The following is a 17,457-nucleotide window of genomic DNA, read 5'->3' on the forward strand; positions in this document are numbered from 1 at the left end:
ATCATTTCTATGTGAATAACAAACATTTCTTTCTCTGACAGTAGTAAAAAGATAATCACTTTTTCTAACGTTCTTAATAATTTCTACAGAGGGGTCCTTGGTGCTCTCTGAGCTTGGTGGCTTTCTTGCAAACATTTCATGACCCAAAATAGGTAACATCATCACTGCCTGGCACTGAAGATGGTATATAGTTTGTATAATGAAATGTCTGCAAGAAAACAACACATCTTAGAGAGCACCAAGGATCCTTCATTTCAACCCTGAGCTACAAATATTCTCCTTTATTGGTAATTTCTGTAGAACTCAAATTGTTTTTACAAAGCATTTCCATGACTTCTGAGAAATTGCAACAATACACGAGCACACAATAGATTTAACCTTAATGTTAACCGCTCCAATCTTGATTGCAGAAAATATGACTTCAGTAACAGAGTTGTTAATGCCTGGAATACACTACCTGACTCTGTGGTCTCTTCCCAAAATCCCCAAAGCTTTAACCAAAGACTATCTACTGTTGACCTCACCCCATTCCTAAGAGGTCTGTAAGGGGCGTGCATAAGAGCACAAGCGTGCCTATCGTTCCTGTCCTATTGTTTCCTTTCGTTATATCCAATTAATATAGTTATTACATATTCATGCTTATATATATGCTTATATATTGTATAGTTATTTCATGCTTATGCTTATATATACTGTATGACAAAATAAAAAAAATAAAAAAATGTACTTCTATAAATACAAGTAGTCACTTTTTTCAAAGTACTATGTTTTCTATGATGTTTTCAAAAAACGGTTTATGAAAGGATTCAGGAGGTAACACTCATTTACTGTATGTATGTTTTGTGAGGAAAAAATAATACCAAATCTTTCTAAAAATCATCTTCATCCCAGTAAATCTTCAAATAGAGGCTTCTTGACCTGAAGTTTGGTACATTTCGTGTGAAAGGCTTTAAAAAATAACGTAAAGAAGGTTATTTCTTCTTTCATAACGATTGGAGAAAGGCATGGCATAGATTCTATTTTAAACCCTACATTTATGCACAAATAACCTTTTAGTCATATAAAGGGATTTTGAAAACCTGGCTAAGATTAGGTAGAGAAAAAAAATTCTTACACTGGTATTTCATAAGGTTTTATAGAAGGATTTTCACTATATTTAATTTCATAAAGGTGGTAAGCGAAATGAGATGCCATGCCACCAATGATGAAGTCTCCAGGCTGGTACCACTCATGTGGAACAAGGAAAGCATTAGTTGCAGGGCAGCTCAGAGGAATTACTCTGTGCACCAGAAACATCAGGATAAACATCTTCATACTTTTGTTACTATGAAAATGTTTTCCCTTCCATCCTACCGATCAGAAAGTACCTATAATCCAATACTTCATCTAAAGATTGATCCAAGGTTTATATCTGAGAATGCAACTAATGAGAAAATCTATTATTTTCTATTTGAAGATCCACGTAAATGCAAATTTGTATCCTGAATTCCACCCGTATTTGAACAGATACAAGAGAACAGAGGGTAGAAACCTGAAGCAATGAGTCTCACAAAGCTCTTATTACCCTTGTGCCAAACTTCATGTGGTTCTAATATTTCTTTATATCCAAGCTGATACCTTGATTGTTATTGAATATCATCCCTACTGTGCAGCCTTTTGGTGTTTTGGCCTAGCTAAGAAAATATGGTGATTCCTGTAGGAGATAATTATTTTGTTTTGATGAGATAATAATTGGCTAATGGGTCATTTTTTTTTAAAAAAAAATGAGCAAATACCAATGAAAATAATATAAGGGAGATTTGCAATAAAATATATGCTTAGTTGTTGAAATTGTTGGAAGTGTTTTTTTTGAATCTACAAACATTTATTTTCTATCAATTTTTCACAAAATAGAATATGAACATATCCAGCAGGTATCAGTCATTTATTGTATGTATGTTTTGTGAGGAGTAAGGAGCGGGACAAAACTCAGAGGTAATTTCAGGCTTCAGCAAACTACAATGGCATAAGAAGTTGCAGTTCCACCATGACTAGGTTAATAATAGAATAGAATAGAATGGAATGGAATGGAATGGAATGGAATAGAATGGAATAGAATAGAATAGAATAGAATAGAATAGAATAGAATAGAATAGAATAGAATAGAATAGAATAGAATAGAATAGAATTTTTATTGGCCAAGTGTGATTGGACACACAAGGAATTTGTCTTGGTGCATGAATGATGGAGAAAGGACCAATATACTTAAGTCCCAACATTTTTGATGGTTGCAAGGATTTTAGAAACAGATAAACTTTGTCACTCACCTTGTAAGGTTTAGGTTCTATTCTTGTCTTGTTGACTTGTGCCTTATAGGCAGGTCTGGTTTCACCCAGAGCTTTGTTGCCAGGTGGTTTGCAAGTGACTTATCCATTGCTTCAAGGAGGGGATTTCTGGTTCATATGAGGGCAACTCTGCAATAGCGCTAAATTCTTGCCCTGCGGCTACTCTGAAAGGGGTGAATCCTGTGCCAATGTGTACAGCATTATTATAAGCCACTTCAGCAAAAAACAGTATTCAGTTGTCTTGTTGGGAATTAATAAACCAATGCAGCTATTGCTCCAGAACTGAGTTAGTTCATTTCATCTTCCCATTTGTTTGTGGATGATGACTAGAACTGAGTCCCTATTTGGTTCCAAGGAAGTCCAGGAAGGCTTTCCAGAACTTGGAGGTAAATTGGGCCCCTCTATCTGAAATAATACATTGTGGAGCACCATGCAAGTGATAAATGTGTAGTAAAACTAGCTTAGCTCGGGCTTTTGCTATAGGGATCTTTTGGCATGGTGTGAAATGAGCCTGCTTTGAGAAGAGATCTGTAATGACCCAGATTACTGTGTTTCCAGAATTCTCAGGCAATTCTACAGTGAAATCCATGGAGATCTATCTCCAGGGTGCTGAAGGGTCTGCCACTGGCTGTAGTAGACTGGAGGTCTTCCCTTTATTTATCTATTTATTATTTATTTATTCATATTTTTATACCGCCCTTCTCCGAAGACTCAGGGCGGTGTACAGCCAATAAAACAACAGAAATCCTAAGCAAATTAAAATACTATCACAAGTTTAAAAATCTGATTCAACCGCTGAATCAATACTTAAAATATTAGCTAAAATTTTTCAAAAACTAAAACCCTATTAAAAGCCCGCTAAAACCCCCCATATTAAAATCGATCAGGCCAGCCCTGCTTGGTGAAAAAAAGAAAGTCTTGAGCTCGCGTTTAAAGGTCCAGAGATCAGGGAGGAGATGGAGTCCCACCGGCAGCTCATTCCATAGAGCTGGGGCCCCCACAGAGAACGCTCTTTCCCTGGGGGCCGCCTGCCGACATTGACTAGCCGACGGCACCCTAAGAAGGCCCTCCCTGTGAGTGCGCACTGGACGTACCGGACAATGGAGGTAACTGTCGGCAGCAGGTGGTCCCGTAAGGTTCCCTTGCCTGTGCTTAGCTGCAGCACAAATGAGACAGGTTGCTACACAGCTTTCCACATCCTTCTTTAATGAAGGCCACCAGACTTGCCATTTTAGCAAGTGTAGAGTTTTTACAAAACCCCAATGACCTGCTAAACTGGAGTTGTGACGGTCCTGCCTAGTTTTTAATCTTTCCCTGGCTGGGACACACACAGTTTGTCTCCCACCCATGCTAGTCCACCCTTCATTGTGCAGGTGTGTTTGTGAGCAACGAACCACTCATCTGCTTCCAATGCTTTTTTAAACGTCATAATGATGGTGTTATATAAGGCAGAGTGGAGTACTCTTCTTGTGAAATACTTCTGGACCCATTTAATTGTATTAATGTCTGATATACAGTGTAGATTCCAGGCAGACGAACTGTATTCAAGAATTGGTCTGGCAAAGGTTTTGTATGCCCTAATTTGCAGTTCGATGTTACCAGAGAAGAAGATTTGCAAAATTAGGTTAATAACTCTTAATGCCTTTTTGGCAATGCTCTTACAGTGAGCTCACGGCCATCATTCTGTCAAGGACCTAGGAATACTCATCTCAAAGGTCCTTTGAGATGAGTATTCCTAGGTCCTTGACAGAATGATGGTCGTCTACAAAGTCGTATCTGCCCAGCTTGTATTTGGTGTTCTGATTTTTGTTGCCAATGGGTAAGACAGAGCATTTGTTGGTTGAGATTTGGAGTTGCCAGTTGTGCGACCATTAGAATAGACTAAAATAGAATAGAATTTTTTTTTATTGGCCAAGTGTGATTGAACAAGGAATTTGTCTCAGTGTACATAAAAGAAAAGATACCTTCATCAAGGTACAACATTTACAACACAAACGATGGTCAATATATCAATATAAATCATAAGGATTGCCAGCAACAAAGTTACAGTCATACAGTCATAAGTGGAAAGAGATTGGTGATGGGAACGATGAGAAGATTAATAGTAGTGCAGATTTAGTAAATAGTTTGACAGTGTTGAGGGAAATTATTTGTTTAGCAGAGTGATGGCCTTCGGGGAAAACCTGTTCTTGTGTCTAGTTGTTCTGGTGTGCAGTGCTCTATAGCGTCGTTTTGAGGGTACAGTTTATGTCCTGGATGTGAGGGATCTGTAAATATTTTCACGGCCCTCTTCTTGATTCGTGCAGTATACAGGTCCTCAATGGAAGGCAGGTTGGTAGCAATTATTTTTTCAGTCAAGGTTTCTAGGGCAGCAGCATTGTAGGTGGTGTTAAATAGTTTGATGTCATCGGTGACGAGGATGCAGCTGCTTATAATATGATCACAAGGGTCATTTATGTAAAATAGAAAAAGTGTAGGTCCTAAAACTTTGTCTTGGGGGACATCACTGTTTACCGGTGCTGGGTTTCATAAGGTGCTCCCTATTTTGACTACTTGTTGCCTGTTTGACAGGAACATGGCTATCCATTTGTGCAGGGATCTGGAAATGCCATAAGAGCTTAGTTTTAACAGTAGTTTGTCATCTGAATTGAAGGCTTTGCAGAAGTCTATGTAAATTGCTTTACCCTGATCAAGTTTCGTGGTCCAAATGTTTCTGCAGTATAGAAATTGTAGATTACAGGACAGATTTTTCCTGAAACCTAACTGCTTGTTAGAGAGCAGGTTGTTTGACTCTAAGTGGAGGGTGATGGATTGGTTTATAGTTGATTCCATGACTTTACAGGTGACGCAATTTAGTGAGATTGGTCTGTATTTTTCAACTAGGTTTGGGTCTCTCTTTTTGAAGATCGGAATGACCGTGGCTAATGACCATAGGTCGGGCAACGTCCTGGTTCTGAAAGATATCTCATAGATTGTGGTTAGAGGTTCGGCTACAGCAGTGGAAAGTTTTTTTCAAGAAGTAGGCGCATTATCCATCAGGTCCAATAGAGAGAGATGGTTTTAGGTTGCATAGTGCCCTTTCAGTGTTATCTTTTTTATTATTATTAAAAAAGTTTTACAAAAAACAAATAAATTTTCCCCCTCCCCTCCCCTCCCCTCCCCTCCTCCAAAACCACCTCCCCCAGACTTCCTGGAGCAAACACAAGGTATAATTCAATAAACAAACATTGTTACATTAAATTTTTAAAATCTAACACCATTATAATCTTTCTCTTTTGCATATCCTGACTTCCTCCATTAAGATCAAAAATAACTTTCTTCATTCAAAAACAGGCTGATATCTCTTAATCTAGTATCTGTTTTGAATATAGTCAATCCAGTTCTTCCATTTGTTTAAATATTTTTCTTGAGTACTGTCTTTCAAAAAGGCTGAGATTTTGGCCATCTCAGCCAAATTGGAGACTTTCAATATCCATTCTTCTATTGTAGGTAATTCTTTTTTCTTCCAGTACTGTCCAATCAATAGTCTTGCTGCTGTTATTAAGTTCAAAATCAATTTAGTATCAATAACTGTACAATCCATTGTAATCCCTAAAAGAAAAGGTTGTGGTTGGAACTTAATCTTCTTCTTCAACACATTTTGCATAATCCACCAAATTCTTATCCAGAAAGACTTAATCTTCTTACAAGTCCACCATACATGAAAATATGTAGCATCATCAGAATTACATCTCCAACATTTCGCTTGCATATCTGGATACATACATGATAATTTCTTAGGATCTAAATGCCATCTATAAAACATCTTATAAAAATTTTCCCTTGAATTCTGCACTTGCGTAAATTTAACATTTCTAACCCAAATTTTCTCCCATGTTTCCAACATTATTGGTTCCTGACTATTCAGTGTTATCTTCTGTAATGCAGTGGCCGACACAGTTTTGTGCAGACCCGTTTGTATTACCTCTCCTGCGGGAGCTACATTGGTTGCCAATTTGCTTCTGGGTGCAATTCAAGATGCTGGTTGTCATTTTTAAAGCCCTTCATGGCTTGGGACCAGGTTATCTGAGGGACCATCTCTTGCCGGTCATATCTATCTGACCCATCGGAGTGGGGAGGCAGGGAATGCTGCAGGTCCTATCCCCGAGGAAGATACACTTGGTGGGACCTAGAAGAAGGGCCTCCATGGTGACTCCCTCACTCTGGAACATCATTCCCCCACAAATTAGAACAGCCCCCCCACCCTCTTCCGGAAGGCACTGAAGACCTGCTTCTGCCAGCGGGCCTGGGGATCCCAGAGTGGGATGGAGCCCATTAAATGGCTCTTGTGAACTGCTGCCACAGGGACAGGGGGTGTGGGGGGTGATTTTATTACATTAATTTATCTGATTTTTTTATTAGTTTTATTAGTTTTGCTGTTTTTAAACGTGATTTTATATTTGGTAAGCTGCCTTGAGTCTCTATGTGTGAATAGGCAGCAATATTAATTAATTAATTAATTAATTAATTAATTAATTAATTAATTAATTAATTAAATAGTCACTCTCTGAATGATCGGGTTCTTCTGCTGGAAGGATCAGAGATCCCATAATCAGAGGCGACTCTGGCGGGAACTCCATGAGATGAAAAACCAGCTGCAGAAAATTTGTACAAAATGTTTTATAGGTGGAATTTAGCACCGGCGAGATTGGCTAAAATGTATACAAATATGAAACCGGAGTGCTGGAAGTGCAAGCACAAGGGTGGAACATTTTATCACACGTGGTGGCAATGCCACAAAGCAAAAAATAAAATAAAAAATGGGAACAGATAAGGAGGTAGCTGCAGGAGATAACAGGAGAACAAATTGAAGTCAAAGCTGAACTATTTTTATATTCAAGATGCTGGTTGTCATTTTTAAAGCCCTTCATGAGGAATGATTAACCGAAAGATCAAGAAGCAACTCCAATACATTATTTTACACATAGTAACAGCAGCAAGAATTGTCTATGCTCAATGTTGGAAACTAGAAAATGCACCAGCCAATGAGATGATTATATACAAGGTAGTAGAATGTGCTGAGATGGATAGGCTCACGTTAGAAATGAAAGGCAAGGAAGAAGTAGAATTTTATGAGGTGTGGGATAAGGGTATAACTGGTTAGAACAGAGAAACAAGAAATGTATAGGAACAAATGTAAATACCTGCAAGAGACACATGACACAGTACTGTTAAAAATGTTTATTGTTATGTAAATTGAAAATAAAAAATTAAAATTAAAAAAAAAATTAGAAAAAGAAGAAGAAAAGTCAGCTGCATAGTGGCCTTCCTTTCCGCAGTTGAAACAAGGGGTCAAGCACGGCAGGGAAGAGTAAGGTTTGGCCATCTCCCTCCTTCCTGGGATCTACTCCAGGAGGAGCTTGCATGGAACTGGTTTGAGGCTTGGTCAATTTCAGCTTCCTCACCCAACACATACCATTCATGCAGGTGGATTGGGGCTTCATGGGCGACGCAAGCATTGTTGAGCCCACCCCTGAACCAGCTCACAAGTATTTCTTCTGGCCAATCTATGTGGCAGACCAGGTCTCAGAATCTTTTCATGTATTCGACGACTGTCCTTGCCTGATGTGCCTTTCGCCTTTTGATCACCTAGGGGGTCCTCAAATTTCCATCTCAGGGCTGTCATGAAACGGTTGAAATTGTGGTGTTCTGGGGCATCTGCATTGTGGAGGGTCACCATCCAGCATGCAGCCACCATTTCTAGGGCCAGGGTGACGACCCTGATCTTGGCTCCTTCTCTTAATTCCATAATTCTGCATGCGGGTCAGCATTTTTTTGTAATGACAGATAATGCCAAACCTTTTTAAAAATTACCTTTTCCACAGTATATGTTCAATAAGAGACTTCTTGATTTGAAATTTTGTACATTTCACGTGAAAGTCTTTAAAACAATGTAAGGAGGGACGCGGTGGCTCAGGGGCTAGGATATTGAGCTTGTCGATCGAAAGATCAGCAGCTCAGCAGTTCGAATCCTTAGTGCTGCCGTGTAACGGGGTGAGCTCCCGTTACTTGTCCCAGCTTCTGCCAACCTCACAGTTTTGAAAGCATGTAAAAATGCAAGTAGAAAAAATAGGGACCACCTTGGTGGGAAGGTAACAGCGTTCCGTGCGCCTTTGGCATTGAGTCATGCCGGCCACATGACCACGGAGACGTCTTCGGACAGCGCTGGCTCTTCGGCTTTGAAACGGAATTGGATGAGCAGCGCCCCCTAGAGTCGGCAATGACTAGCACGTATGTGCGAGGGGAACCTTTACCTTTACCTTAAAGATGATTATGTCTTCTGCCAGAATCAGATACATTTCAAAGACACAGAAAGCATAAATTACATTAAAAGAATTATATACAGAATTTATGCACAAACAGCTTTCACTTATATAATGGTGTGTTTTTTTGGGGAGATCTGGCTAAGATTAGATAGCAAAAAAAAAAAAACCCACAAAAAACCCACAAAACCTTACACTGGTATGCCATAAGGTGTTATGGCAGGATTTTCTTTAAATTTACTGTCAATAAAGTGGTAAAGGAGGTGAGATGCCATCCCACCAATGGTGAAGTCTTCAGGTTGGTACCACTCATGTGGAACAAGGAAAGCATCACTTGCAAGGCAGCTCAGAGTAGCCACTTTATGCACCAAAAACATCAGGAGAAACATCTTTATTTATTTATTTATTTATTTATTTATTTATTTGTCACAACATTATATACAGGAACATAAATTGAAAGGAAACAATATGACAGGAATGGTAGGCACTTTTGTGCACTTATGCACGCCCCTTATAGTCCTCTTAGGAATGGGGTGAGGTCAATGGTAGACAGTTTTTGCTTAAAGCTTTTAGGAGTTGGAGAGGAGACCACTGAGTCAGGTAGTATATTCCAAGCATTAACAACTCGGTTACTCAAGTCATATTTTCTGCAATTAAGATTGAAGCGGTTGACATTAAGTTTGAATCTGTTGTTTGCTCTTGTATTATTGCTTTTCCTTGAGGCTTTTGTTATTGTGCAGAAGTTTTGTCTTCCATCCTACCCATTGGAAAGTATAGCTAATCCAATACTTCATCTAAGGATTATATTTGAGAATGCAATTAATGAGAAAAATCTACCATGTTCTATTTGAATATCCACGCAAGGGCAAATTTGTATCTAGAATACTGTCAGGATTTGAACAGATATTCTGACAGAAGAGAGCAGAGTGTAGAATCTTGAAGCAATGAGTCTGACAGAGCTCTGATTACCCCTTGTGCCAATCTCCCAGTGGTTCAAGACTTGCTTTATAGCCAAAGAAATACCTAGATTGTTGCTGAATTTAAATACCCTTCTGTGCAGCCTTCTGTTTATATTTAACATAACATAACATCAGAGTTGGAAGGGACCTTGGAGGCCTTCTAGTCCAACCCCCTGCCCAGGCAGGAAACCCTACACCATCTCAGACAGATGGTTATCCAACATTTTCTTAAAAATTTCCAGTGTTGGAGACACTGGAATCCACAACTTCTGAAGGCAAGTCGTTCCACTTATTAATTGTTCTAACTGTCAGGAAATTTCTCCTTAGTTCTAAGTTGCTTCTTTCTTTGATCAGTTTCCACCCATTGCTTCTTGTTCTACCCTCAGGTGCTTTGGTGAACAGCCCGACTCCCTCTTCTTTGTGGCAGCTCCTGAGATATTGGAACACAGCTATCATGTCTCCCCTAGTCCTTCTTTTTGTTAAACTAGACATACCAGTTCCTGCAACCGTTCTTCATATGTTTTATCCTCCAGTCCCGTAAACATCTTTGTTGCTCTTCTCTGCACTCTTTCTAGAGTCTCAACATCTTTTTTACATCGTGGCGACCAAAACTGGATGCAATATTCCAAGTGTGGCCTTACCAAGGCATTATAAAGTGGTATTAACACTTCATGTGATCTTGATTCTATCCCTCTGTTTATGCAGCCCAGAATTGTATTGGCTTTTTTAACAGCTGCTAAAAAAATATGGTGATTCCTCTAGGAGATTTTTTTTTTTGATCAGACAATAAGTGGTTGATGGTTTATCTTTTTTTTTTTAATCAGCAATGCCAATGAAAGTAGCCAAGGGAACACTTGCAATAGAATATATTTTTAATTGTTGAAAATGTAGAAATATAAAATAAAGCTTTTTTCAACGTACCACGTTTATTTTCTACCAGTTTTGAACAGTTGAAAGAGAGTTGAAAGGGAGAATGGATTCAGTTCAAGACTCTTGGACGATGATGAAAATACAGCAACATGAGCACTTACTGTAGAATGGGCTTCAATATGACTGGATCTTAAATACCCTACATAAAGCCTTCCTAGATAGAAAAAATAATCTATGTTCCTATAGGTTTTATAAATACTTCCTTAGAGAGCAAACAGTTTTTCTATTCTTTTTTTCAGCAATTTCTTTTACACAAATCCTCCTTTGACAAAAATATATATAAAAAGGTTCCTACAACTTTATAAATGTTTCTTATAGACTGCATTCTTTCAATTTCTTTTTTCAGCAAGTTTTCTGAGCCAGAAATAGAACATGATGAACTAATTTCTCTTTATGAGTTGCTCCCTGTGGTTTAGCTCAGGCCGTAAAACAATGATGTAACACTTTGGCAGGAATATGCATCCCAGTAATGCAGCGCTGGAGGCCAAGATGGAGAAGACCTCCACAGCTACCATGGCTTTTCCTTTGGTGCTCAGATAGGCTGGAAAGAAGGAGATCCATACACTGCAAAAGGCCAACATGCTGAAGGTGATGAACTTGGCTTCATTAAAGCTGTCAGGTAATTTACGGGCAAGGAAAGCCACAGTAAAGCTGGCAATAGCCAGAATACCCATGTAGCCCAAGACACAGTAGAAGAAGAAATCTGAACCCTCATTGCACTGTAAAATCATTTCTTGGAGCCCTGATTTCATGTCCAACTCAAGGAATGGGGGAGATGTCAACAACCAAACAACACAAATGCACACTTGTAAGAGAGAACATGAGAGGACAATAGAAAAAGCCAATCTTTTCCCCACCCATCTCCTCATCTGAGATCCTGGTTTAGTGGCCATGAAAGCCACAACCACAGTGATGGTTTTGGCCAGTACACTAGAAATGGCCACTGAGAAAGTGACACCAAACATTGATTGTCGGGCAAGGCAGGTCACTTTGCCAGGTTGGCTGAGGAAAAGCAAAGAGGAGAGAAAGCAGAGCTGAAGAGAGACAAGGAGGGCATAAGTGAGGGACCGGTTGTTGGCTTTGACAATAGGAGTATCCCTGTGCTTAATAAAAGTTCCAAGTGCCCAAGATGTCAAGAAGAAGAAACAAAGAGCTGCTGAAGCTAAACCAATTCCTAAAGTTTCTTCAAAGGTTAGAAAGACCAGCAATTTCAGGATACATCCATTCTTTTCTTTATTTGGATAATGATCTTCTGAACATTCAAAACAGTCATCCACATCTGGAAGGAAAACAAAGGAATTTGTCATCTAGACCTTTCATATTATTCACATTACTTTCTGAATGGGTGACAGTTCTTATTCCTTTTGAATTCTTTCCACTGGTTATCAGATTGATTATGTTTCTATGAAAATTCAGGTTTTCCTTAAATGGAAAATTTAAGAATGGCATAAAACAAAGCAGAAATGGAAGGAATATTATTCTTTGAAATGCAATCCTTTGTATCATTTTAAATTTTATTGCAATCTAGGCCATTTGGACTTTCCCCATTTTTTTCCAAAACATGGAAAAGGAAAAATAAAAATAAATATTCATTAATAACTAGTTATTTGCACACTAAGGTAGTGTAGTACAGTTTGCTTAAACGTACTTATTTATTCAGTATATGGTGATGTTACGTTAGCCAGGAGACTATAATGCTAATACAGACAAGTACTTTGGCTGCCTAAGACTGCTAACACTGTTTGTCTATGAAGATTCTCAGTCACCCAGGTTTTGGTTGTCCCAAAGGTGCTTTTTCAAGAGGCAACTTGACTTTCTTGCTTTTTCTTTGAATATGTTTCGCTTCTTCTCCAAGAAGCTTCTTTAGCTCTGACTGGATAGTGGAGAATGGAAGGATTTATATTCCTTGGAGAAAGCTGGCCATTAGAAACACCTTTGAGACAACCATGACCTGGATGACTGAGAACCTCCATTAACATTTAGCTATGCACTTTATGATGAATACCCTTCAAATGGTGTGGAAGTATGAATGGATTTCCAGCAAAAAACATGCAGACTACAGGAACCATTTGTGCTTCAGTTTGAAAAGCAAACAACACAGACTCATCCCCAAAAGTCTGTGTCTGTCTTCAAGAGTGAAGGGACACAGGACAGAAAGGAACAAAGCTCCAGAAAGCACAGCTCCACAACTCAGTCCTTTCAGCAGCTCCAAGAAGGCTCCAAACCCATTTGCACTACTCAAGTGACCCTGAGGACACAGACAAACCTCCAAGTGGCCTCAACAACTCTCTACAAGAGTGTAAATGACTAGCGGTCTCCAAGGAATATAAATCCTTCCATTCCCCACCATCAAGTCAGAGTTCAAGAAGCTTCTTGTATGAGAAGTGAAATATCTTCAAAGGGGGCGAGCTAGGTCTGCATCAGAAAGAAAGTTGAGTAATTTTCCTGCAGCATCATATGGGATCATGTCCCTCACCCAAAGCTGTGTCACAAATGGACATCGCAAATGGGAAGTGCAGTGCAAGCAGGATTCTAACCGTCCACATGAAGTGCCAGCTCATCTCCCCACCGAAGTGGTACCTATTTATCTACTTGCATATAACATAGTTTCAAACTGCTAGATCGGCAGAACCTGAGACGAGTGATGGAAGCTCGCTACACCACCCAGTGCTAGGACTCAAACCGTTGGAGCTTAATTACCTTCTCCAGCGTCGTTAAGCCTTTGAACCACCGCTCCTCTTTGTTTGCTTAAATCAACCGAATGAAAGCTTCCTGGAATGTCTAACCTACCCCTTTGAGTTGAAATCTTCCCTTCTGGACATGGAACACAGTCATAGCAACAGAATTGTTTTCCTTCAACCTCTTTCTTCCAGTATCCAGGGGAACAATGGTCATTACACAGAGAAATGGGAAGAACCTGGGGATAAACATAAAAGATCCTTGCAAAGGGAGATTTTTTTAAAACAATTATTAATCCTGCAGGATCCAATCTGGGTCAGTCACGGGGACCAAAGGTTGACCTGTGAACAATTCAGACTAGATTCTTCAATATTATCCTGGGACACTTTAACTGATGAGTTATTAATCATTCTCTTTTATTGGTGTAAAGAATCCTTTACTTCTCAGAGGGCTAGTGAATATTATCTAGCTGTATTTATATTATACATTGAAAGTTGTTGAAATTACAATGATGAGGGAAAGGCAAGGTGAGCAAATCAATATGAGGGATGAAAATGTTTGGGAAATAAGGCAACGTTCATAATTTGAAAGATAATTGCAACCAAAAAGATAACTTGACATTTACATCGTAAGATCATTTTGTCAATTTGATTAATGCTTGATCCTGGGCCATATTTGTTCATAGTATGCCATTTTTTCTTACAAACATAGAAATCGGATTTCTAAAGCGGCTTTGCTCAATATGGTTCAAGAGACCAAGGCCTCTATCTGGGATCATAATAGCTCAAGATATAGTCCATTAAATGAGTCCATGCCTGATTAAAAGCTGGGTGCCAGACAATCAGATCTTCATCCATGAATAATTCTTTGCCTGTTGGAGAACTTGGATCTATTCTTCCGATTCTAAGTCTTTGAAAAGACCGATTGGGAAATGTGATGAGGTTGATGATATCAAATCCACCCATTACTTCCCCTTTTTCATTCACGGAAACTTTCTCTCCAGCTGAATTGTTAAAAGAAATGCCATGTAGAAATGGATGGAGCTATGTGAAAGAGAATGAAAAAAAAGAGAGGGTTGAAAGGATAATATAGGTAGTCTTCTATTTACAACAGCTTGTTTAGTGACTGTTTGAAGTTGCAATGACGCCAAAAAATGTGATTTTTGTCCATTTTTCAAATGGTGACCTTTGCCACTTTCTGATAAGCAAAGTCAAGGGGGAAGCCAGGTTCCCTTTACAGCTCTATTACTTAACAAGACAGTTGTTTCTTGATGTTCATAATTAACTGGATTTCATAAGCATAAAATATTAAGACTTTCTGCTATAGGTTCAATTGGTAATTCTATATCAAACTGGTCACTGAAATAAAAGAAGTGTCCAATGCAGAGAGAATACCTGCCAAGGCTGCAGATGTGGAAGGTCAGTTTTTTTAAGCATCATTGTTTTTTTCTTATTAAACCCTGACATGAATAGAGCCAGCAAAGCATGAGCCACAGCATAAACAGCATTGTAGACACTGTAGCTGTGGCCGGTCATTTCCACTTCAAACACGGGCCCAGGAAGATCCTCTAGTTTCTTTTCCACTGGGCATTGCCTATTGGACGTTTCTTGTAATTCTGATTTTGAGAATGAACAATCAAATGATTGCTCCCAAATGTCCTGCAGAAACCCATCTCTGCAGCCTGAATGAGGTTTGATGGTCTGAAGAAACTCCTTGAAACCTGCAACTGCTCTTGAATGAACACTGAAGGAAAGAGCCCCATGGAACATCTGGAGATCCCAACTGACTTGAAAGCCGGACAGCACAAAATCAATCTGTGCAGTCGTGATCCACATATTTCTCAATAATGAAGTTTGCTTGTTTTCAGGATCTGTTAAAAATATGATAGCCCTGAGACACATAATTATTAGTGATTCTCCATAGACAAGAAATGTGGTGGTGTTGCTATTCTTCAAATCAGTGAAAATATCTGAGATTATGTGATAAAGTTTTATATAGTGCTCAAAGTGTATTAGTTGTAAAAGCCTTCGCATGAACGATGGACAGATCCCATTTTCTGAAAGTATTGGCTGCATTTTCTGTAAGAAACGCTCTCCGTTGTTGTTATCCATAGTAAAAATCCCAATCCAGGTCCATCTGAAATGATGAAGCAGTTGAATGATTCCAATGTATTGATGGTCCTCTTTTGGGGCCATGAAATAAAGTGAAGAGCCTTTGCTAGTCTGAAACTCCTCTTGGGCTAATGAGCCATAGGTCAGCTAAAATAAAGCAGAATAATACTCTGTTGAGTCATTAGCTCAAATCTGATCCTTCTGGATCTAGTTTTCCTCTAAAAGATATCCAAAGAAGGAATTTTTCCTCTAGTTCTTTTGAAATATTAATATAGAATGGAATTTCTAGGAATTATTTCAAACCTATTATAATAGTTCATTTGTTTGAACAAGATGAGTGTGTGCTCCATTCAAATCTTCCCTCTATGGTATGGAATGGAATGACTCTAGATTCTACGATTGGCATTGCAGCTTCATAAAAGAGTGCTAAGTATTATGCCTTAAGGTCTGTAGAATGTCTTAATACAAACCTAATATCTGATTCTTAATAATTCTTTCATAACAACAAAGTACCTTTATTTTCTGTTCATCTCGTCCATACTGACCTGTGGAATCTTGTAAAAACTTACAACTTCAGCTATATTAGATGATGTATCAGAACCTAATCCTCCAATGATAGCCATGAGGTTCTTCTTGCGATCACATTTGTAGTTAGGGACAAATTCCTGGGATTTGAAAAGCAGGTCCAGAGTGGTACGATAGGTCATCCTTGCATTGAGGTAGCTGTCGTAGATGTGGAACCCAAGAGTGATGTTAGGTAAGATCTGGGGGTCCTCATTGATCTCCTTCACAGCAAAGGCCAAGGCAAGGAGGTGTTGATGAAATTTGGTGAACACACTGCGAATATTTAAATCCCCCCATTGACAAAAATAATAATTTTACAACCTTGTAAGGTAGCATCATTTCTATATGAATAAGAATTTTTTTTTCTCTAACAGTAATAAGAATATTATAGCTTTGGTACAATGCCTAATAATTCCTACAGAGCTCAGATTTATTTTAAACAGCATTCCCATGACTTCCAACAAATATCTACTGCAACAAATACAAGTAGTGGCTTTTTTCAAAGCACTATATTTATTTTCTATGAGATTTTCAGAAAATGATATATGAACAGATTCAGGGGGTATCACTCATTTACTGTATGTATGTTTTGTGAGGAGAGATAATGCCAAATCATATATCTTTACCTCAGTAACTGTTCAAATAGAGATTTCTTGATCTGAAATTTTGTACATTTCATGTGAAAGACTTTAAAAGAATGTAAAGAAGGTTATTTCTTCTGTCATAACCAGATACAGTTGAAAGAAAAACAAGGCATAGATTACATTAAAAATGTTCCACTTATGCACAAATAGCTTTTATTCATATTAAAGATTTTTGAAAGTCTGTGTAAGATTAGATAAAGAAAATAAAATCCTTACACTGGTATTTCGTAAAGAGTTACAGAAGAATTTTCACTAAAGTTAAATTCATAAAAATGGAAAGCCATGTGAGATGGCATCACACCAATTGTGAAGTCTCCAGGCTGGTACCACTCATGGGGAACAAGTAAAACAGCTTTTACTCATATAACGGATTTTCAAGATTGTCTAAGATTCGATAGCGAAGAAAAATTCGTACATTGGTAACTCGTAAGGTGTTAAAGCAGGGTTTTCAACAAATTTCATTTCATAAAAGTGGTAACCCATGTGAGATGCCATCCCACCAATGGTGAAGTCTCCAGGCTGGTACCACTCATGGGGAACAAGGAAAGCTTCACTTGCAGGGCAGCTCAGTGTACCTATTTTATGCACCAAAAACATGAGGAGAAACATCTTGATGATCCTGTTACCGTGAAAATGTTTTGCCTTCCATCCTATCCATAGGGAAGCATATATAATCCAAGGCTTCATCTAAAGGTAGATCTAAGGATTATATTTGAGAATACATCTGATGAGAAAATCTATCATTTTCTGTTTGAAGATCCATGTGAGTACAAACGTTTATCTTGAATATCACAAGGATTTGAACAGATACTCTGGCAGAAGAGAACAGAGGGTGGGTACTTGAAGCAATGAATCTGAGAGAGACTTTACTACCCCTTGGACCAAACTCTCTGTGGCTCAAGACTCACTTTATAGCCAAACAGAAACCTTCATTGTTGTTGAAT

General features: G+C 38.6%; 1 protein-coding gene across 1 annotated transcript; it reads right to left on the minus strand.

The window, feature by feature from the left end:
* Positions 1-10,895: 10,895 nt before the first annotated feature.
* LOC131197003 (vomeronasal type-2 receptor 26-like) lies at positions 10,896-17,122 on the minus strand. Its single transcript, XM_058180554.1, has 5 exons — positions 16,929-17,122; positions 15,851-16,142; positions 14,589-15,452; positions 13,306-13,432; positions 10,896-11,794 (listed from the first exon to the last, which is right to left on the minus strand). Exons 1-5 carry the CDS (start codon positions 17,120-17,122, stop codon positions 10,896-10,898), a joined length of 2,376 nt encoding a protein of 791 aa, XP_058036537.1.
* Between the last annotated feature and the right edge of the window lie 335 nt (positions 17,123-17,457).

Source organism: Ahaetulla prasina, chromosome 4 (assembly GCF_028640845.1).
Source record: "Ahaetulla prasina isolate Xishuangbanna chromosome 4, ASM2864084v1, whole genome shotgun sequence".
NCBI lineage: Eukaryota > Metazoa > Chordata > Lepidosauria > Squamata > Colubridae > Ahaetulla > Ahaetulla prasina.

Bases quoted from the DNA above. Each gene is read 5' to 3' on its own strand.
- LOC131197003 (XM_058180554.1), bottom strand. From the start codon at position 17,122: ATGTTTCTCCTCATGTTTTTGGTGCATAAAATAGGTACACTGAGCTGC. The intron at 16,143-16,928 runs GTACGAATTTTT...AAATATTCGCAG, and splicing joins ACACCTTACGAGTTACCAAT to TGTGTTCACCAAATTTCATC. The intron at 15,453-15,850 runs GTCAGTATGGAC...GCTTTATTTTAG, and splicing joins GTTTTTACAAGATTCCACAG to CTGACCTATGGCTCATTAGC.